A 21,865-nucleotide genomic window follows, 5' to 3' on the forward strand; every position below is an offset into this window, starting at 1 on the left:
ATGTTCCAATCTGTCCTGCATTTTTTTCTGGAGGTGAAGCTTGCTTCAGACAAGCTTCGAGTCCAAATAATAATGTATGATGCATCCCGATACCTGAAACCCGAACAGTGGTGAAAGGTGCACTTTCTTTTTATTGTAGCTGTGTCGATCATAGGCCACCTGTGTCTGACAGACTGCATACCAGGATTGTTTTTTTTTTTTTTTTTTTTTTGTCTATAAAGAGCCCTGCAGCCATAATGTATTTTCTCTTTAATTACAAAATGCTGCTTTGTCTCAGATTGATTTGTGATTAGCCTGTTGTGTTGCCTTCTCCGCTGATCCTTTCAATCCATCCTGAACAAGCAGCACAACTCAAAAGCATCTGAGGAGTGCGAGGCGAAGCAGTATGACGACCAAATCTTACTTAGCATTCAAAAGGAAATCTGAGGCGGTAGATATGCAGTTGGGAGCGTCTTGCATGTTTCTGTGTGGTATTAATCCAGAGATGTGGTGGTTCGGTTTTTTTATTAAATTATTTATTTTTCTGCAGGTTTTTTTCTGCAGGTTTTTTATGTTCAGCTGTTGTTTAGTTTCTTTCTTATTTCTGCGCAAAAAAAAGAAGAAGCAGAGGAGGGAGAGAGCAGACAAAGAGCTTTTTGTCACGCTGTGTCACTACAAAACTAAAATTTGTCTCAACAGCCACAGCTTGTGTCCGCTTCACTTCACACTGTTTTAATTCTAACGCACAGCGAGCGCCTCCCTTTTTTTTTTTATTTTTTTAAAGCCAAATGTCACAACACTATCTGTCCTCTTGCCCTTCTTCCTCCTCCTCCGCTGTCGGGTTGTAACGAGCGCCGTCATGGATGCCCTCTGCCGCCCGAGCGAGTACAAATATGCATCTGTTTGTCTTTTCAAACACCTGTTAAGACCCTGCTCACCCGAGAAAGCGTTCAGCCGAGGTTTGATGCGATTCCCCTGCTCGAGGGCAGCTGTCTGCAGAGAAGTGTGGAGTGAAGGAGTGTGGAAAAATGTAGGGCAATGGATGGAAATGGACTCAGGGGGACGAGGTAGTCCCTCGTTTCTCTCTTTTTTTCTTTTTCTTTTTTTTCCCAAAGCTTTGACGGATTCTGCAAAACCACTTGTTTTAACTGACCCCCACTCTTGGGGCAGCCGAGTGTGTTTACAAGCCAAACGACTGCATCCCAGCATGCTTTCTGCCTCTTTAGATCAGTGTCAGAGCCTCCCTGAGTGCTCTGCTCCTGTGGCTTCCTGGTAGAGACAGAGGAAGAGGCACAGCTAGACGGGGCATGAGAGTGAATCGAAAATCCATGTTTTGCCCCCACCAAGAAGAATGAGACGACAAAAGGTTTTTACTCAAGGTCATGCTTAGAACTTGAAGTTACACACTGTCATGTTAGAGACAGTTGTTTGAACAGAAAAATAGCTGTCATCTTAACCTGATCTTCCAGGATATCTTAAGGTTTTATTTATTTGTAGTTCTGTAAAGGTCTGTTTATCTTCCTTCTACTCATCTAAATAGTATCACATACCAAGGATCACAGCCATGGTTGTTAATCAATGTAGCCACTAGAGGGCAGTTCTGGGTTTTAGTTTTTGGTTTGCAAGGCTGCATGAAAGCCCCTGAAGTACATGTTGAGAACTTTACTTTATTCCCAATTTATGATGCGATGAAAAATGCAAGAAAATGGGTCATGGTGAGGCTATTGTATATAATAATGGATTTGTTTGTCAGCTGAGTGTACACAGACTTAAGGTGAAAGCAGCAGGATGTGGTGTTGTTTCCGCTGTCTCTCTCATACTGATCAATAAACATCTAAAATTAGCAGCAGAGGTAAAGTAGAGCTTTGGCCAAGAAAAAGATATTAATTTATGTGACCAGAGCATCAAAGCTGCAATTTACTTGCCTGAAAAGTTACCACAATTAAAGCCTTTTATAATTATGAAGACTAATTTGCTTTTAATCAATAAAAACGGCAGCATCTGTCAATGAGTGTCTTTTAAAGAAGAGGGAAAAAAAAGCTGGTAGATCGTAAAGCTAACAAGATCAATCTGTCACTGTGGGAAATCTCACCAGCTTCTTTTTACTTCATCTGATAAAAACTGAGAGATGCTGTTAGCTTGACTATTATTTTTTTAGCAGTGAACTTGGCTTATGTAGTACGTACAACCTTAATGTTTCTTTTTTGTCCCTTTACAACCACAAACATCAATGTATTTTTGGGAGGTTTTATGTGGTAGACCAACACTAAGTGATGAGAACATTATTTTTTTAAAGTTAAAAATTGTGACCTACATTTGTGTAGGTTTGTAGGTTTTTCTACCAGGTTTGCCCTGAATTTAGCACCATTCATCTTTCCATTATTATGTAAGTTAATGTTGCCACCACCATGTTTTGCTGTAGGGATGTTGTGTTTAGGGTGTTATTTTACCAACTTACATGTTGTTTTGCATCACACTGAATTACTGATGGATTTTCCACACTTCCCCCCCAAAAAATTTAGCTTGGTGGATTTATTACATGACTTATTGCACTTGATTTCTTTTTGAAAAAAAAAGGCACTTTTGTTTTGGCTTATCATAAAATCCCAATACAACTCATTGTACATTGTGAGTGAATCACAAAAAGGTGAAAAAAGAAGTAAGAAATCTTTTGCAAAACTGTACAAATATGAAAATATGAAAGTTAATAAATAAAGCTATTATATGTAGAAGCTGAATATAAAGCTACTTCTTCTATACAGCAGTCTGGTGCCACACTGATAACGAGTGTCCAGATTGCTGTGAAATTTGTCATAAGCTGGTCAAGCTACCAAAGAGTGAATCATGTTGTGATCTTCTCTGGACTTTTGTCGGCTGGCAGATCCAAATCAAAACTCTTGCTGGAAGAGCTTAAAATAAAATAATTGCTCTGTAGATCATATCCAACGATTTGACTGATGCAGACTCGTACATGGATTAGTAGGGAGGAGGTTATTCACTGGTCAGGTGGTAGCCGGCTGGCAGATGCTGCTCTGTCTCTGTGGTTGATTTTGTCCGATCTTCCTTTGAAGCCAGCCACCGTGGGGGGGAGGCCAAGCAGTGCTGCTGTATTGAGCAGAGTGAGTCAGACTGTAATGGACTGTCTTGTGCTCCTGCCTGCCCACCTCTAAGATTTATCGCCCACCTTATCTATTCACTGCAAACTCCCTCGCATAACTGTACACTGCACACGCATTTTCTCCTTCATTTATCTGCACTTTCACTCTTTTTTTTTTTTTTTTTTTTTTGTTTTATTGCTCTCTCCCTCTGTCCATCGTTGTCTCGCTGCCTCTTGCTTATGGATGGAAGTCTGACTTTGACTGTGGGCTTTTATGTATGAAAATAATTACACTTCCAGATGGCTTCGTTACTCCATGACAAGAGTGATGAGTAAATTATAACTCTGAGAAACTCGTCTGAGTGCTGTTACAGATGATACATTTAAGAAATGAGGATTGAAAGATGCACTGACTTCCTTACAGTTAACAAAACTCTCCTGCAAACAAGCATCACCTCTGTGCAGTACCATAAAACGGATTAATACTTCTTTGGCTTTCCCATATTCTGTCACATTACAACCACAGACTTGAATGTATTTCTTGGATATTTTATGTGGCATATGAAACAGGGAGGGTTTTAAAGCTAAGTTAAGCTATAAAACAACCTATCAAGCTATCCACATTTGCAACAAGCAGCACAGAGAAGTCAGCCAAGTTGAAAATGGTGCTGTAAGGTAAAACTTTCTTGACCATTTGCAAATACTGTGGCAGAAAATTAACACTGCTTTTTAAAATTGATCCCTGGTTTACATTCAAATCATGTACTTGCTACATTACACATTTAATACACATTTTTTTAAGCCTAGCTTTTGCACTCAAAAAATTACTTATTTACTAAGATTATTTTTGATTGAAATAACAAGCTTGGAGTACCTGGGCTGCTAAAAGTAAGCTTTTCCAAAAGTAAGCTTTAATCTGTAGATTAAAGTATATTCTGAAAATGGGAGTTTGCACAAGCACATTGAGACTTTAAATATTGCGTTGGAGTTGAGCAATATTGAAGGTGATAAAAACACAAATTGTTGAAGTTTTACTTTTTCTCTTTCTCGTTCTTTGTTTTTTTTTGTTTCACATCTGCAATGTTTATCTACAAAATAACGGTCAACATGCCCAGATTTACTTGACCAAGCAGGTTCACACTGGAAAGCAGACTGCAAGATGCAAAAAGAACTTTCCCAAACCCACCTGAAACGTATCTTCAGAGGACTCTTACAACTGCTGACATGGAAGTTACTGCATACACAATCGGAAAGAGACTGTAAAAGTTTAACTTTCATAGATGGCATGTAAGCAGGACACCTTTGCGCTCTGTGATGAACATGTTGGGCTAAGGAACATTTTTGGATAATGTTCCTTTGACAAATGATTGTAGAACTGAATTATTTAGACACTTTAACAGATGACGTTTGACATGAAGGAAAAGAACCTCAACAGTGAAGCATAGGTGGAAGTGTCATGGTTTAGAGATGCTTTGATAAAACAAGACCTGGCTGGCTTGCCACTATAGAATGAGCTGCAGCACAACAATGGATATGGGGCGAGTGTTAGGTATGGAGATGACCCTAGAAAGTATAATTAGGTTTTTCTCTGACCATATGATCCCAATCATCATCCTCCCAAAACCCTTTTTCTACAAGCAGAATGTCTATCCACAACTTTTTCCACTGATTCTTCTCTTCAGTTTCTCCTCTTCCTCAGTCTCAAGGCTGCCCTGCCACTGTGAGTCATCCTCACCTGGTGAATAATTAAAAAAGTCTGGGACTCTCACTCCGTCTGGCCGTGGAGAGGTTGCCGGTGAGGGGGAGGATATGAGGGGAGGTGGAGTGATACCTTTCTCTGCGTCGCCTGAGGGAGAGTGTTATGGGCAGGATTATGAGCAACCGCCATCCATCCATCCCTCACAAGTACATTTGCTTTCAGCAGCCTTGAAACTACTCCCTCAGCCCCCGTTCACAACATGGCTGCCATGTTTTCCTGGAATGCCTGGCACAATGGCGCAGCGGAGGCTGCATGGCTCAAATAGTGTGAGGCGGGGTAATCATTTTAGGGGGATGGTGACAGATAGCGCAGTGTTGGGTTTGCTAATTCCACAAGTACGGGAGGAGATTTGCAGCCACGTTAGGCTTTCAGTCACCCCCAGGATAATTGGATTAGCACCATTTAAAACAGAACAGCTCTGGGTGTTTAGCTCCTTCATTCTGTGACCGCTGGTGATGGCAGCTTTGGGCAGTCTTTACACTTTTTATCACCAGTGTTACATCAGGTCATCATTCTTTCTGGGAGAATATTACATCAGTGTCGACTTGTTTTTCTGCCTCTTTCCCTCTGACTACATGGGTTTTTGAGTTAGCACTAAAAAATAATATGACCTGGGAATATGGATGAAGCGTCTTTTATTACACTGAGCTGCAGCTGGCACACAGCTTTGTGCTGCCTATGCACTCCTTATAAACAGCTTTTCACACAATTCGAGATGTGTCGAATTGATCTTTTTCTCTCTTTTTTGCTGATTTTATTGGTTGAAATGTACTCGCTGTGATCATCAAATTTCTTTTCACCCTCATGGTAGCATTCTTGGAAAAAGAAAAACATGGCTGGAAAAGCTCTTTGGGGAGCTGTTTGCTGCAGGACAACAAATTCTGTGTTACCCGTAGATGAAAAGGTGTCGCATAATAGCAAAACGAGGCGTCTCTTCAGGAAGCCGAATTTTCACTTATTTGTTTTGCATAAGCAGGTGTGAGGTGTGGTTCAAACGTTTGAGAAAAAATATGTTTTTGTGCAAAAACTGCAGCAACAAAAGCAACAAGAAGTTCCTTACAGTGTCTTGATCTCGGCATCGTCAAGTCTGTCGGTTTACATAAAAAGGCAAGAGGATTCGAAGCAGTTTGCATCCAGAGTTATGCGATTCTCCAAGCTTGCAACCAAGGAACGTTAAAAACCGTATTCACATTTGTCTGTTTTGAAAGCAAAAGAATGGTCATGCCAAATACTGAACATTTGAAAGCGTCCAGCATTTTTCCCACATTTTCTCTGATGTATTACTGAGAAATGTATCAGGAAATATCAGGAATCCTGACATTTGCCTCTGAACTCATGGTACAGTATAAAAATTTATGCTAACTCACAAAATGCACTCTTTGGCCATATTGTGCTTGCTGTCTTGCAAGGCACATATTTTCTGCACCTCTGGTTCTCTGTATGCTTATTGCTGGTAGTCCGCAGAGTGTGAAATGAACTACCTCGCAGACTGTCATCTGAGCAGCACCTACTTCTCTCTGCAAGGATCTGATCACAACTCACCTAACTGATGGAAGCAAAAGAATAGGATTTGGCATGTTGTCAGAGATGACTTGTTGCTGTGGCTTCAAATTTGAGATTTGACACATGGCAGATGTTGATGGCTTCATATTAAAATGTTGCTAACAACTTACATGAAATAAACCAGTAGATTCAAGGCCGGAGTCTGCCATACCGAGTCGACTTGCTGCCAGAAATTCTCTCCGTTACTCTTTATGGGAATTTATTGATCTTGTTAGCAAATGTTGAACTAGTGATATTCCCCAACGTGCCCTGCAGACATGCTTAAAAATGTGCTCAGTGTTGATTCAAAGACTAGTAGCTAAATGACCCTCGTTTGGTTGTTTCTGACATTACAACATGCTGATGCTAGAGCTACTTTTTTTGTGTGTGCTCACTTCTTGTTCCACTGAGCTACCCCTTGCTCTGTCCTCTGACACTGCTGCAGTTTTCATTTCTGTCCTCACTTGATTTTTTTTTCTTCTTTCTCTCCTTACTTTCTCTCCTCTGCTTGCTGTCCGTTTCAGCTTCTGCAAATAACACCCATGCCTGGCAATCTCAGTCACGTAAGTTACTTTAAATTTCATTTGTCGCCCCAGGTTGTCAGTCTTTCACACTATCTCCTCCCTGGCTACTAGTTACAGTGGCTTAGAAAGTGTTCATAACCATTAAATTTTACATTTTATCAAATTGCAACCATAAACTTCTATGAGTTTACAGACTAAACAATGTATTTTTTCCCACCAATTACACAGTCGACTAATTAAGCATTACTTTTTATTGGAATATTAGATCAAGGATCAGTAAAAACATTTAAAGTTTTATATGTAACATGATAAAATGTCCCTGATCTGATGTAGTAATTAGCAAATACAAACAAATCTCATTCAGTCTCAAGCGGAACTGCTAAAAATATAATATTTAAATGAACTCCATAACTATTAAAAGCAGGGGATGCTTTCAGAGTTTAAAAGATGGCGCTCAGGAGATGATGCCCAGAGGCAGCGGGTTGAACTTTACAGAGGTTTTTATCACACAGCATTAGAACTGTGTACCAGATTCATTTTAACCTCATTAGTCTTTAATGGTCCATATGTTCTGCAGAGAACATGTCCAACCTTTGGGTGACTTTGGCGTATCGACTCCCCCTAGTGAGAAAAAGCAGCAGTCTGCAGCGACTGATGAAAGCAGTCACTGGATCTAGAAGAGTAATAATCACCTTCTTTGATCTTTGTAGTTTGCATTTCTCCCTCTTGTGATTTATATAATGGTCTTACTCCTTAGGCTATCACCATCCCACCAATTCCTTTTGTTTGTACTTATGAATACTTTCTTAGTGTTGTATGTTTAAATCAACACTTTCTGGACTACTGTTGCATTTTTTTATTTGTAATTACCACGTCTAAATTTCTAAGCATTGAAAACATGTCTGGTCTAATTAACTACATTTTCTGCTGGTGTCTGGTGTAGTGATACCAAACAGAAGGCTCCAAGCCGTTCACATAAACTTATTAGCAAACATGTAGAAGATTTAGCAGGTAAGCATCCATATGATGCACTTTTCTGTCTATTCATACTCACATCTGTCCATCTGTTCATTCATACATTTGCCGATCCCTGCATCCAGCCATGGATCCGTCTGTCCATCAGTCTGTCTTAAAGTCCATCGAAACGGTTTGTTTATTCATGCATTCGTTTATCCACCTGTCTGTCCATTTATAACATTATGCATTAATATTTTTACGTCCATCCATCCATCCATAAAATTAGACAGTTATATATTGGACATTTTGACGTACAGCTAGAGGGAGCTAAAAAATCCTGAAATTTGATCTTAAAAAGAACTTTTTAAAATGAAGTGAAGTAGCCCTGGGTCCTCTAAACGTCCTCTTGTTTCCCTGTAACCCGCAGTGCGTTTTGCACCTTATCGGCCTCAGGACATCGCTCTCAAGCCTCTGCTGTTCGAAGTACCCAGCATCACCATGGACTCTGTCTTCACGGGACGCGAGTGGCTCTTCCAAGAGATCGACGCCCACCTCAACAATCCCAACGGTGGTAGCAACCATGGCGTCGTGATCGTGGGCAACATCGGCTTCGGCAAGACGGCGATCATCTCCCGGCTGGTGGCGCTGAGCTGCCACGGCACCCGCATGAGGCAGATCGCCTCGGACAGCCCGCAGGCCTCACCCAAACGTGAGCTTCAATCTACTTTCAGCCCTGTTTAAATTCTACCTTTTAGCCCCACTTTAATATTTGTTTGGAAAATAGCTGTTCAAAGTTATGGTTAATGGTTTTTCGAGCTGGCCGTTAGCTTGTTCTTGTTGTCTTGTGTCCAGATGGAGAGGGGCTCCCTCTCACGCAGCCCCAACCCACGCACGGCACCCTCGGAGGAGGCAGCTGTCCTGGAACTCCTGAGATGAGGCGACGTCAGGAAGAGTCCATGAGGAGGCTGGCGTCACAAGTATGGAAAACACACGGCTATTCAAATAAACCTCTCCATTCAAAGATGAAGACTTTGTCTAATATTGAAGCTTATTGTGACAAAATAATCTCTTGATCCCATCGAAGTCAACTGTCAACAAAACTCTTACTTTGCTTAGACGAGGTAATCATTATTAAGATCCTATTATCTCACGATAATAACGACTTGTCTATTTTTATAAAAAATAAACTTCTTTGCTTGACATTTGAGGTTTTCGTTACTTATACCTAAACATTTGAATAGGCTTTGTCTGAGCCCTCTCTTGATTTATTGGGGACATTATCGTAACCCAAACTCTTAAAACAAGAAGAGTTAGACCAATTAAATCAACATATTTAAATGTTTGTACAAAACTTAGAAAGTGTCAAAAAAATTACCTGAGATGTTTGAAAATCTGTCTTGAAATTTGAAACAGAAAGTGTGCTGATGTTGGTGTAGCTGGTAACTTTTTTTGAAGATGAAAAGGGGACAATCATCTAAAAAGTTTGGAATCTGCTTTAAAATTTCCACTTTACTGTCTTGAACATATTTTTAGTCTTGAATGCGCAAGCACATAAAGTGCGAACACCTGCCCACTTTTCCTGTTGTTCTTCCAGTCAGCCTGAGCACCTCAATCCCTTCTTTCCCTGCTGCTCGACCATCTGCATCCTCAGTCCCAGCCTCCTGCATTATGCAGATGTGTTTAAAAAAGAAAAAACAACTTTGCCAGGGAGCCTTATAAAATATTTATATCTGAAGAAAGCCATTTTCTAGCCAAGCTATTAGATCTTGTTAACTCTTGGCATTAATAATTGAACTCGCTCCCTTTTTCACCCCTTTTGTTTTAAAACCCCGTACTCCATTGTGGCTAAAAAATTAGCATTTTATTTGATGAGTCTCTCTTCCCCCATCTCTCTACCATCGGATGCTGCCATCACCTCTGAATATCCTCCCTCTACGTCACACCTGCTGCCGTTGTTTTATCTGAAAACCTCTCGGAAAATCCAGCACTATTTTCCATCAATGCATCACTGCAAACCTTTGGAAGGTTTTTTCTGAGTCCGTTCCCCCTTTCATCTGATCATGTTCCCAGTTCGTAGCTGTGAAATGTGACAGTTTAACACTTGACTCCATTGTGCCACAGTCAGCTCGCACATGCGTGAGCCGACTAGGAATCAGCCTGCAGCTATGAATTATTAATAGCTAAAGCCTTACAGTGAAACAACAAGTATTATGTTTCATTATGCTGCAATCATACACCATGAAGTTGTCTCCATCCCAAATGACGGTGACAAAAAGCGGACTCTGCACTCACACAGCTTTAAAAGCAGTTATTTTTCAAGGTGATGTTCTCCTCAGCACTGATCTTTACAAAGTTTTGTAACACATAAAGGCTAGTAAAGGTCAGGAGAGCTGGTGAAGAATGCTGGATTCCTCATTAAGTGACCGTCGGTTTTCGCTCTGTACTCTGTCGCCCCCAGGTGGTGGCCTATCACTACTGCCAGGCAGATAACGCCTACACCTGCCTGGTGCCGGAGTTTGTGCACAACGTTGCGGCCTTATTGTGCCGCTCGCCGCACCTGGTCGCCTACAGGGAGCAGCTTCTGAGGGAACCACACCTGCAGAGCGTCCTGAGTCTGCGCTCCTGCGTCCAAGACCCCTTGGCTTCCTTCAGAAGGGGGGTCCTAGAACCCCTGGATGCACTTTACAAAGGTGAGACCCTCGTTGCTGAAAATTCTACCCAAATAATGAAAGCGTTAAAATAACACAGCAACAACTCATCATTTCTTGTTGTGAATTTTGAAGCATTTGTGTTGGAACACCGGTATTTTCTAGTAAAGTAAAATTAAAGTTTAGGTCCGCAGCCTGAACCCCGCCAGAACTCCAGTTGTTGTCAGTGGTCGTATCGGGTTGGGTTTCAGCTTCTGTAGAACATTTTTAATAAGCTTACAGTACATCGCACATAGAGAAAACTCAAAAAATTTAAATTAGATTTATAATCTGTGGCAAAGGTTCATATAGAACAGTTTTACTAAACAGTTTCTCCCCACTGATTATTTCACAGAAGGAAAAATCAACTCTGAGGAGGACCTCATCATCCTCATCGACGGCCTCAATGAGGCCGAGTTCCACAAGCCGGACTACGGAGACACCGTTGTTTCCTTCCTCACCAAAACCATTCACAAGTTCCCTCCCTGGCTCAAACTAGTGGTGACAGTCAGAACGACGCTACAGGTGAAAGAACTGAGAGCTTTTACGTCACTGAATTTCTGCTTCTCATTTATTTCTGAGTAGATTCCAGATTCGACTCGTCATCAGTACATTTAGCCTGAATATGCAAATATTAACCTGAAATTGAATGTGTCGCTTGCAGGAGATCACCAACGCGCTGCCGTTTCATCGCATCTCCCTGGACAGCCTGGAGGAGAACGACGCCATAGACCAGGACCTGCAGGGCTACATCCTGCACCGCATCCACAGCAGCCCCGAAATCCAGAACAACATTTCTCTTAACGGCAAGATGGACAACACCACCTTCGGCAAGCTCAGCGGCCACCTGAAGGCCCTGAGCCAGGGGTCCTACCTGTACCTCAAACTCACCTTTGACCTCATTGAGAAGGGCTACCTTGTTCTCAAAAGTTCCAGCTATAAGGTGGGTGTTCAGGTTTACATTTAAACTTTGAGCATTTGACATCTAGGCAGTCTGGGAAACTACTGTATTGTTTCTCCATTCAGATTTCTTCTGCTTTTCCTTCTTTTTACTCCAAAAAAGATCACAGTGGCCATTTCACATTTCCCCACAATGACCTCAAAGACTTTAGGTATATTTTTTTGTGGACTGAGAAAATAAAAAAACAACTCTTTCAAACGTGAAAGTTTCATTACATCCATCTTAAACCTCACAGTTTAAGAGAACAAAACATCATATGGGTGTGGTAGTGTGATGGTTTTGGGCTGCTTGTGTTTGTGAGGACCTACACAACTTGCATCAGTTTCACACACTCGGGAATCATAAGTGAAAGTCAATACTTAAATCTGATTTTGATGGTGTGGTATGACTTTACATAGGCTGCTTTAAACTGTATTATGTAGCTGACTTGGAGCGCTTGCACCATGAAGAGTGCACCTTTATGTTTTTACAGTGATGTAAAAGCCTGAGTGTGCCAGCTTTTGCAGATGGCAGTATTGGGTGGTTTAGCCAGTTATTAGGATTAGGAGGCAATTACTTTTCCACATAATCAAACTGGTTTAGGTAGAATTTTTTTCCCTTAGTACTTTATATCCTTGCTTTTTGAAAAGATATATTCTGGTTATATCTGTATCATGCTAAAATGTGTTTAATCGCAAACTTTGAAGTCTGAGGAAAAAAAAGCAAAAAAATCTAATAAATCTGCGAGGCGTGGAAATGACTTCTCACAGGTCTGGTTGTGAGGATATAAAAATATCCTAAAAATGTAGAAATTTGATTATAAAAAACAGAATTTTGACCAGTGGAAGTGTGGAAAAGAAAGAAGGAGTTCAGCCACTTGCTTATTCTGCCTCCCAACATTGGGTGCTGTTCTACCAGCTGTAGCTTTAATATGCAGCTCATGAAGGTAATTATCAACCATCTGATGACCTGCCACCTGCCATCATCAAAATGCGTTCCCCTTGTAATAAAAACGGTAGAATAGCTCGACAGAGGGACGTTATGCTTTTATATACAGTTAATAAATGTTGTCCAGGTGTTGCATTTAGCATTTATAGAAAGTAAATTTAACTGTTGCAGTTTGCAACACAGTTATGAATTTAATTATGGATTTAATTATTCTTTCAAAACCTCCTAATCCAAAATAAATAAGTTACTAATTACCTCAGACAATACTTGGGAGTGTTTTTCATTATTATTATTATTATTATTATTATTATTATTATTTACCTGCATTGTAGTGTAACTAAAGCTTTTTTGAACTGCCAGGACCTTACACATCCTTTGATTAATGATGCATTCAAAGTGTTTCAGTGTGCCTTTTGTAATGAAATATTTTATCTCATACCCCCAGACTCATTTAATTTCATGTATTCGGACGTGCTTCCAGACTCCATAAAGAAGTGACAAGTGATAAATTTACATTCTTGGCTCAGAGGAAGTCCGTGTGGAGCAGCGAAAGGCGCTCCGTGCAAACATGATGCATTATTCATGTTGTGTAGAGGGATCCAAAGGAAATCAGCATTACCATTCAGATTTTCTGCTTCCTTTCTTTCTTTTCCTTCCTTCCTCAGGTGGTTCCAGTAAACCTGGCGGAGGTGTACCTGCTGCAGTGCAACATGCGCTTCCCCACACAGTCGTCATTCGAGCGGGCGCTTCCCCTTCTCAACGTGGCCGTGGCGTCGCTCCATCCGCTGACAGACGAGCAGATATACCAGGCCATCAACGCTGGTTCCATGCAGGTAATTTTCTTGAGATAGCACTTTTGGCGAAGGAGACTTTATGTCTACATTCATACCTGCATATGCAGTAACATCACATGTAGCCAGCCTGCTCAGTGTTTGACAATGTTGGGGCAAATTGTGTGATTTTAAAGTTCTTTGTCCAGCACACTAACAACTTAATCCTCACTGTAGTAGTTGTTGTTTTTCTTCCAGCTTCCGAGTATCGGGATGTAGATTAGTGACGTTTGTCGAGTAACAGTGGTGCACATTTCAGGTGAAAGCAACCTGTCAGTACAGACGCAGTTCACATTTGAAATAAATCTGATGTGTATCCGATTTAGGACACCCACGTGGCCTAGGAAGGATTTGTGAAAATTCAACCTATGTTGTTTAGACTGACATGAAAAGATCCGACACCAGTCGCTTTGTGTCACTTTAGGCTGCAGTGTGAACATAATCTATGTGTACCAATGGTACAGAAACGCAACGGTCATATGGTAGAAAAACAGACCCAAATCATTAGTCTTTCTCTGCCGTGCTGGACAGCATGATGTGTTTAAACTTATAGGAATAGGACAAAAAATGCATAAAGCTTTGTCTTTAATCTCTTCTTCCAGCTTTAACATGTGCATTGTGTTTGGTGGCAGGGCACTCTGGACTGGGAAGACTTTCAGCAGCGCGTCGACAACCTGTCAGTCTTCCTCGTGAAGAGGAGGGACGGCACCAGGATGTTTGTTCACCCTTCCTTCAGGGAGTGGCTGATCTGGAGAGAAGAGGGAGAAAAGACAAAGTTCCTCTGTGATCCGAGGTGAGCACAGATAAGCGAGGGAGAAAGTGAATTCAGTAAAATTCTGGATCAGAAACACACTTAATAGAGACGTAAAAAAAAAAAATCTAAAATAAATACATAAAATTACATTTTACAGTATTGTTTGTTCTGTAGTAAAGAATTAGTTGTGGATATTGGTGAACTCAACTTCACCAGCAGTGGTGTTGGCTTTAAAAAGTACAGGAAGCACTGACGGCATGTGTTCATTGTCTCTGCAGGAGTGGACACACTCTGCTGGCCTTCTGGTTTTCTCGCCTGCAGAACAAGCTGAACAGACAGCAGACCATCGAGCTGGGCCATCACATACTCAAAGCACATATCTTTAAGGTGGAACATTATAAGCAGGCAAACACACCCACACACACACAGCTGTGATCAAGCATTGGACTGAAGAATGTTTACGTTCTGTCTTCCAGGGTCTCAGCAAGAAAGTTGGCGTCTCCTCGTCTATCTTGCAAGGTTTGTGGATATCTTACAGCACAGAGGGTCTTTCTGCAGCGCTCTCATCACTCAGAAATCTCTACACTCCCAACATCAAGGTACAGTGATCCATAAAAGATGACTGTGTTTAATTATTACACACAGAAAGTGCTTCTCAGATGAATTCTAACGCATTGCTCTTTGTGTGTATTTAGGTGAGTCGGCTTCTGATGCTGGGCGGTGCCAATGTGAACTACCGCACGGAGGTGCTGAATAACGCCCCCGTCCTCTGCGTCCACTCCCATTTGGGCTACATGGACATGGTGGCTCTGCTGCTCGAGTTTGGTGCCTTTGTGGACGCCCAGTCTGAAAACGGCCTCACACCACTTGCCTACGCTGCAGCCGGCGGACACATGGCCATCGTCACTGCACTTTGTCGCAAGAGAGCAAAGGTGTGTGTGTGGGGGAGAGGGTTCAATAAGGCACGACTCTTCCAATTGGACCCTGTTTTTGGGTTAATATCTGTGTTTTTGTATAAAAGGTGGACCATCTGGACAAGAACGGCCAATGTGCCCTGGTTCACGCGGCCTTGAGGGGCCACATGGAGGTGGTGAAGTTCCTCATCCAGAATGACTGGAATGTGGGCTCACAGCAGCAGCAACAACAGTCACCACAGGCACAGCAGCAGGCAGTCTTCACCAAGAGCCAAGCAGTCCAGCAGGCGCTGGTTGCTGCAGCCAGCATGGGCTACACAGAGGTACAGCACATCTGCTTTTGTCTACATTACCATGACACTTCACATTTCTCTGTATCACATGGAATTTACCTTGTGGTGATATTCACAACTTCCACATTATGGAGATGGAAATCCTTGAAATATTTGGAACATTATTTTTTTTCTTGCATCTTCCTGTAGTATATTCTGTATCTTCAGGAGTGTTCATCGGGCGAATTCAGGAAAACCAGAAAAATAAATAAGAAAAACACGGTGAAGACAAATGTACACACACTTTCCAGACTTTTATTTGTAAAAAAAAAGGGGGAAAAAAATAAAAACCATGTGTCATTTTGCATCCACTTCACAACTGGATGTTGTGAAGTGGAACATAAAATTCTGAATAAAATACATTGAAGTTTTTGAATACTTTTGCAGTCCACTTTAAATCAGTTCTGGTGGAAAGAAACTCCACATCCCAAATATTCATATACTTAACGCCTGGGAGCATAAGATCAGACTTAGATCAAGACTGCGCATAAAAGAGGAGAAACATGTGATTTAACAAAAAAAGAAAATTAAGATATTAAAGAAAACCAGGATGTTAATGTGTGGCTTCTTTTGTGTTTTCGTCCTTCAGATTGTTTCCTACCTGCTGGACCTGCCAGAGAAAGATGAAGAGGAAGTGGAGCGTGCTCAGATCAATAACTTTGACACCCTGTGGGGAGAGACAGGTGGGAATACCTTCAATACTGCCACAATACACACAAAACCCGCACAAAAATGAATCGCAAAAGATGTCTTGATGTGACGTCCTTGAAAAGTTGCAGGGGAACATCCTGGGGTCTCTCCAGACATGCACTGTTTTTCTTAGAGGGTGCTTCCTGAGTGTCGCTGAGAGGCAGATCGCTGCAGTGCGGATGTAAGCGATCTCTCTCGTGTGTGCCTGCTGCGTCAGAGGCTGATGACGATGCAGTCAGAGGTGTCGCTCACAAGCAAGGGAAGGGTAGGGAGGAGAAGCAGTTGCTCCAGGGGGCTTTCAAATGACGAGTCTGATTGTACTGTGGCAGGGTGCTGAGAAATGTAATGCATCATTGTAACCTGCAGCTACAAAACCTCATTACAGTCTTTCTTCTCCCAGCTGCGGCGTGGAAACGGCTGTTCACGAATGTCTGCTGAGGAGGGAACATGCTCTCACTCAGTCATATATTTATGATTTGTAAGAGATCAGAAGGCCAACAACTGCTCGGAGAGCGGGTTTTTAAAGAGCGATGCGGGGAAATATACCCAGTTACACACCTCGTCTCAAAGGTGTTCTGCAGTAGAAAATAAATAAGCTGACACAAGGTCATCCAAACAGGGCACTTTAAGTGTTAAAACAATCAATTTGGATATAATTCAAAAAGCTTATTTATATTGGCAATTCTGTATAGCCAATTTGTGACAACCTGAAACCTGAAAGCAGTTCCTTTGTTGATCATAGCATTAAAATCCAGTAAGAAAACAACTTTATACTCCAAAATACATCAGTGAGAAGGCAGATGTCGCAAAGTCACCCTCTGTGAGAAGGGTGAACCGCATGAAGTCTTTACTAAAGAAACTGGCTGCGCAAATTTCTGTATCTAAGCATAATAATGGAAAGCTAAGTGGAAGGAAAACTGAGAAGATTGAGAAGCAAAACTCATTGGGGTAAATTCACAAGGAATCAACTGAAGTCCAATCTTCACTAGATAAGATAATAAATGTTCACAAGTGCATAGACCTCGTGTAAAGCAACTTTCAGAAGTGTGTCAACGTAGGAAACCAATCTTTGGAAAGAATTATAGATGGGTTGAAGCATGTTGCCTTATCAAAGGAAAAAAAAAACAAAACAATGGTGCATTACTCTCTTGTTTCTCGTTGGTCTGTGTGTTTGCCATCAGCTCTAACGGCAGCCTCGGGTCGCGGGAAGCTGGAGGTTTGCCGCCTCTTATTGGAGCAGGGCGCTGCCGTGGCTCAGCCCAACAGACGAGGCATTGTTCCACTATTCAGCGCCGTCAGACACGGACACTGGCAGGTCGGTGACAGCATTGTCTCACTTTGAAAACTTCCATCTATTCTCTGTGATCAAAGTTTCCCAAGTTCCTAGTTTAGATTTTTCGTTGGATTTCTCAATTATCCAGATTGCTGACCATGCTTTTATCCTTATACGCAATCTTGCAAAAACAAAAGTAGTTTCCCATAAGACTGAACATTTTCTTGTTTTAAATTTGAAATATATTCATTTACTTGGTAGGGACAGTGCAAAGTAATTAGCAGAATTTTCAAATTGACTATTTTCCCTGGATAAATTAAAAAATTGTCTTGCTAAAAAACAACAAAAGGTTCACTTTGACATTATTTTGTTAAAGTGAACTGTAAGTCATTTAGTTCAAAGTTTAGATTGTAAATTTGATGTACTTTTGTTTTTGCAGATTGTAGACCTCCTTCTCACTCATGGAGCCGACATCAACATGGCTGATAAGCAGGGCCGCACGCCTCTCATGATGGCCGCCTCAGAGGGACATCTGGGAACGGTTGAGTTCTTACTCTCTCAAGGTAGGTAGTCCCAGTAAAACATCAATGAACTGGAAGATGACAGAAAAAAACATTAGCTTCATGATGCTAGTTTGCCTTTACTTTCACCGTTAGGTGTTTAAAACAACTGAAAACTGGACAAAATAGACAAATGTTTAAATACTCAGCACATGTTCTGTATGAGCTGAGTTGAAAAGCGCAAAATATGAAGGAGAAGGTAATGTTCCTTCCAAAAAATGTTTGAATAAGAGATAGTTGATGTTAAAAAAAACAAAATGAACATTTAGCATGGTTTTGAAATTAGAAATGTTTAGTAGATCAGCGATGCATAAAACTGTGCATCAATTGGAGAAGCAATTGAGCAGTTTCAGTTCATATCAGTCAAATTAAATGTGTCCAAATATCAAAAGAGGAATTTGAAGGTGTAACTTCTACTGTTATTTTTCCCAGGAGCTTCTCTGTCTCTGATGGATAAGGAGGGTCTGACTGCACTGAGTTGGGCCTGTCTGAAAGGACATTTACCTGTGGTCCGCTACCTAGTGGAGAGCGGCTCTGCCACTGACCACGCAGACAAGAACGGACGCACACCCCTTGACCTAGCAGCCTTCTACGGCGACTCTGACGTGGTAGGAAAGACACAGACATGACATTTTCAACCAATTTGCTCTCATATGTCTACTGTATATTGTCATTCACATTGAAATCAGTTTTTTCCAGTGTATCAACTTTTTTTCCCAGGTCCAGTTCTTGGTCGACCATGGGGCCATGATAGAGCACGTCGACTACAGTGGCATGCGTCCTCTGGACCGGGCAGTGGGCTGCAGAAACACGTCGGTAGTGGTGGCTCTGCTCAAGAAAGGAGCCAAGATTGGTAAGAAAAGTTTGAGAGACTGAGGAGCCTTTTAATGAGGTGCACCATGGATGCAGCATCTTTGACATCATAAAGGGAATGTTTTAAGATAGAGTTCATTGGAGAAGGACTTACATCCAGGCCTTGGACCTTTTGACATTTTGGCCCTTACAAAAACCCCTTTTGCACTGCAGAGACGGGGCCCGCTTAGATCCGGAGTCAACCTGGCCCCACTTAAAAGTTTTTAAGTGATAATATTGACATGCTCAATCCTCAATGACATCCATTTTATTTCCTTTCGGATGAAATGATATTCAGCAAGCTGAACGGAGGCCGAACATCAAGCAGATGAATATGTGCAACTGTTTCCTGCAGTGAAAAAAAGAAAACATACACCGACTGTGGCCCCACAAAAAACTCCACGTGTACAATAAGCTGCAGCTATTGTCCAGCATGATGCCCACTTTCGAAGTGGAACTTTGCTCCAGGCAGAACAACGAGGGCCGGGTTAAAATAGGGCTGGACCAGGCCCTGCGGTGCAAAAAGGTCTAACCACATATCTCAACGAATTTGATGTGATAGACCAATTTCTCTCATACATAATTATGAAGCAGAATTCTTGCTCTTCCCATCACCAGGCTACTCATCCATGCTTTCGGTCCAAATTCTTTAGGTGTATAAAACTAGTAGAGACATACTTCATAATTGTTGATCTTTCAGATCTAATTTTCCTGCACTACGTTTGGAGTTGACAAACTTGAGAAAACATGAAAGAGTTCAAGGAGTATGAAACAAAAGTTAAAGTAGCGTCTTGGTCAAACATCCTGCAGTGCAGTTGGAGAATGAGCTGCATGGAAAGGTTACAAAGGGTCAATCCATTTTATGGAAGTCCTCCTGTTTTTCCTCTACATGAATCTTTCTCTTTGCTATATTCTGTGGCAACAAGCCATGGACTCTACCCCCTGCTGCCTCTTCTCAGCTATCTATAGCTCTGATGTATCTTTTTATAATTATTATACAACTGTACTGTTGTTTTTTTTTGGTTTTTTTTGGGGCTTTCCTCTTTATCATTTTCTCTCAGGGCCTCTGTCTCTGTCGTGTTTTCCTCTCTCAATCACATCTTCGTTCTCCATTCCTCTGCAGTTACTCAGAGACAGGTTGTTATTAGTGCCTGCAGTGTTTCTTTTCAGTATCTGTTTTTCTTTCTTTTTTTTTTTGCTGAGGCACTTACCTCCTTCGCTTCTCACTGCTGCTTGTGTTCCTTTTCTCACCTCTCCTCCACAACATCCACCACCACCTCTTCCTCTCTTTCACCCACCTGCTCTCTCTCTCTCTCCTCTTACTCTTTTTGCACTCCCACGCCACTATTTTTCTCTGGCAATCCCACCCCCACCCACTCACCCTCTACCACCTCACTCTTGCCTCCACTCCAACCCCCTCCCTGCCTCTTTTACCGGCGCCAGGATGTCAGACGCTGCCCAGTCGGCCCCGAGGTAAAGCCAAGGCTGTCGACCTCTCACCCTACCAGGCATTTTGACAGCTCTATCTCCTCTCTCTGTGTTGTCTGTGTGGTCCTAAGTGTCAGCAGGCGAGCTTAGCTACCAAAACCCTTCTCAAACTGACAAATAATAACATGCAAAAAGGTATTAGCAGTAAGAGTGGCGAGCTCAGGATTGTCTAGAGGTAGATGCTAACGCCAAAGTGGTTTCATAAAAGCATGCCCGGCCTCCAGCCTGCAACATCATGCTGAAATATCCTCTCGCCTCCCAAATGCATGACAGGAACACGCATTATTGCTTTTGTGGAAGTGAGTTTTCCAAATGTGCATGTGTTTGTAGACTGCAATGGAAACCCACAGTCATACTTCAGATGTTCCTTCTGTGTCAGACTGGCTGTTTTGGCAGCGTTTCTCCTTCAACCTGCAGCTCAGTGAACAGTTAACATCCACAGATCCCCCTCACATCAACTCTGCTTGCCGTGTGCTGTTCACCACACATGCACCATGTCTACTTGTGCAAGTCCTCATATAGTTTTCATTGGTTGGTGTGTGTATATGTGTGTGTCAAAACCTGCTTTTGCACAGATACAACACACACACACATTAGTTGGCAACAAATCTGTCCGCTAGGTTGTTTTTTTGGGGAGGCATGTGGGGGGGTTTCATGTGGAAACCAGCATCGTCTTACAGTGCTGTAAAAAATATTTGCCCCTTTATGGATCTCCTCTATTGTTGCTGAAATGGAAGGTACAATTTTCAAATGATGATTTCAACTAATTCTGTTAAAAGTTTGTTTTAACCAAGTTCTGTTTGCAAATGCTTGATCCATTACATGACATGAAATATTTTTTAAAAATCGATTGGACTATTTCTGTTATTGCAAATGCTCCATTTTTAATCTAGAAGACCACTCCTGAAAGCAAACAGATTTTGACTGAAGCCTGAAGTTCCAAAGCGAAGTCACACTGAGGTTTTAGAGCAGATGTGTTTTATCTTTCCTCTGCATTCGATTGCCTGTTTTCTCTCTTCCATTCCCCATTTTTGACTGTTGTCCTGATTCTTGTGGTCTTACTGTTGTTTGTGGTGCGTCTCCTAGTTAAACTTTCCGTCCTCCTTCCTATACCCCTTAGATTTTCATTCACCTACCTGCCTTTCTCACCACGTTTTTGCTGTCATCCTCTCCGTGTTGTGCAGGTCCAGCCACGTGGGCCATGGCCACCTCAAAACCAGACATCATGATCATCTTACTCAGCAAGCTCATTGAGGAGGGGGACAGCTTCTACAAGGTTAGAAAACAAGAGTTTCTGTCTAATGTGCATATTTCATCCTTTGACTTAAATGGTTTTTCAGGTGTATCTACAAATTTGAATAATAATAAAAGTAAGACTCGCAGCATGGCATTGAAGCACAGGATAGGACACAAAATGATACTGTATGGACGGAAATTAGAAACAGTGTTTTTTTCTTCCAACAGAAGGGGAAGGTGAAGGAGGCAACTCAACGTTACCAATATGCTCTGAAAAAGTTTCCACGTGAAGGCTTTAGTGAGGACCTCAAGACATTCAAGGAACTCAAAGTATCGCTGTTCCTCAACCTGTCCCGATGTCGGAGGAAAATGAATGTAAGTCTGCGATTACTCTGCTCTGACTAATGGAGAAGTACCAAAATGACTGAGATTACAAACATAAAAAAACAGTCAACGTACTTGGATTTAACCTCATGCAAGGTTATTTTGTCATTTCATGTTTT

At 41.7% G+C, this 21,865-nt stretch overlaps 1 protein-coding gene across 15 annotated transcripts in view; it reads left to right on the forward strand.

The window, feature by feature from the left end:
• tanc2b (tetratricopeptide repeat, ankyrin repeat and coiled-coil containing 2b) overlaps positions 1 to 21,865 on the forward strand; it is a 151,094-nt gene that overhangs the window by 122,636 nt on the left and 6,593 nt on the right. For 11 of the 15 annotated variants that reach the window (XM_055043052.1, XM_055043058.1, XM_055043054.1 and 8 more), the window contains 20 exons: positions 6,902 to 6,940; positions 8,286 to 8,567; positions 8,711 to 8,835; positions 10,317 to 10,548; positions 10,901 to 11,070; positions 11,210 to 11,488; positions 13,099 to 13,266; positions 13,896 to 14,056; positions 14,296 to 14,404; positions 14,494 to 14,616; positions 14,713 to 14,949; positions 15,039 to 15,254; positions 15,853 to 15,946; positions 17,135 to 17,268; positions 17,666 to 17,789; positions 18,219 to 18,394; positions 18,507 to 18,639; positions 20,082 to 20,111; positions 21,311 to 21,402; positions 21,591 to 21,737. In XM_055043052.1, the coding sequence (XP_054899027.1) occupies positions 6,902 to 6,940; positions 8,286 to 8,567; positions 8,711 to 8,835; positions 10,317 to 10,548; positions 10,901 to 11,070; positions 11,210 to 11,488; positions 13,099 to 13,266; positions 13,896 to 14,056; positions 14,296 to 14,404; positions 14,494 to 14,616; positions 14,713 to 14,949; positions 15,039 to 15,254; positions 15,853 to 15,946; positions 17,135 to 17,268; positions 17,666 to 17,789; positions 18,219 to 18,394; positions 18,507 to 18,639; positions 20,082 to 20,111; positions 21,311 to 21,402; positions 21,591 to 21,737 (3,071 nt within the window). The remainder of the gene's footprint in view (positions 1 to 6,901; positions 6,941 to 8,285; positions 8,568 to 8,710; positions 8,836 to 10,316; positions 10,549 to 10,900; positions 11,071 to 11,209; positions 11,489 to 13,098; positions 13,267 to 13,895; positions 14,057 to 14,295; positions 14,405 to 14,493; positions 14,617 to 14,712; positions 14,950 to 15,038; positions 15,255 to 15,852; positions 15,947 to 17,134; positions 17,269 to 17,665; positions 17,790 to 18,218; positions 18,395 to 18,506; positions 18,640 to 20,081; positions 20,112 to 21,310; positions 21,403 to 21,590; positions 21,738 to 21,865) is intronic. The other 4 variants (XM_055043056.1, XM_055043066.1, XM_055043055.1 and 1 more) reach the window with 3 other exon arrangements.

The sequence above is a fragment of the Poeciliopsis prolifica genome, unplaced genomic scaffold (assembly GCF_027474105.1).
Source record: "Poeciliopsis prolifica strain line A6 unplaced genomic scaffold, Auburn_PproV2 SCAFFOLD018, whole genome shotgun sequence".
In the NCBI taxonomy this organism is placed as follows: Eukaryota; Metazoa; Chordata; class Actinopteri; order Cyprinodontiformes; family Poeciliidae; genus Poeciliopsis; species Poeciliopsis prolifica.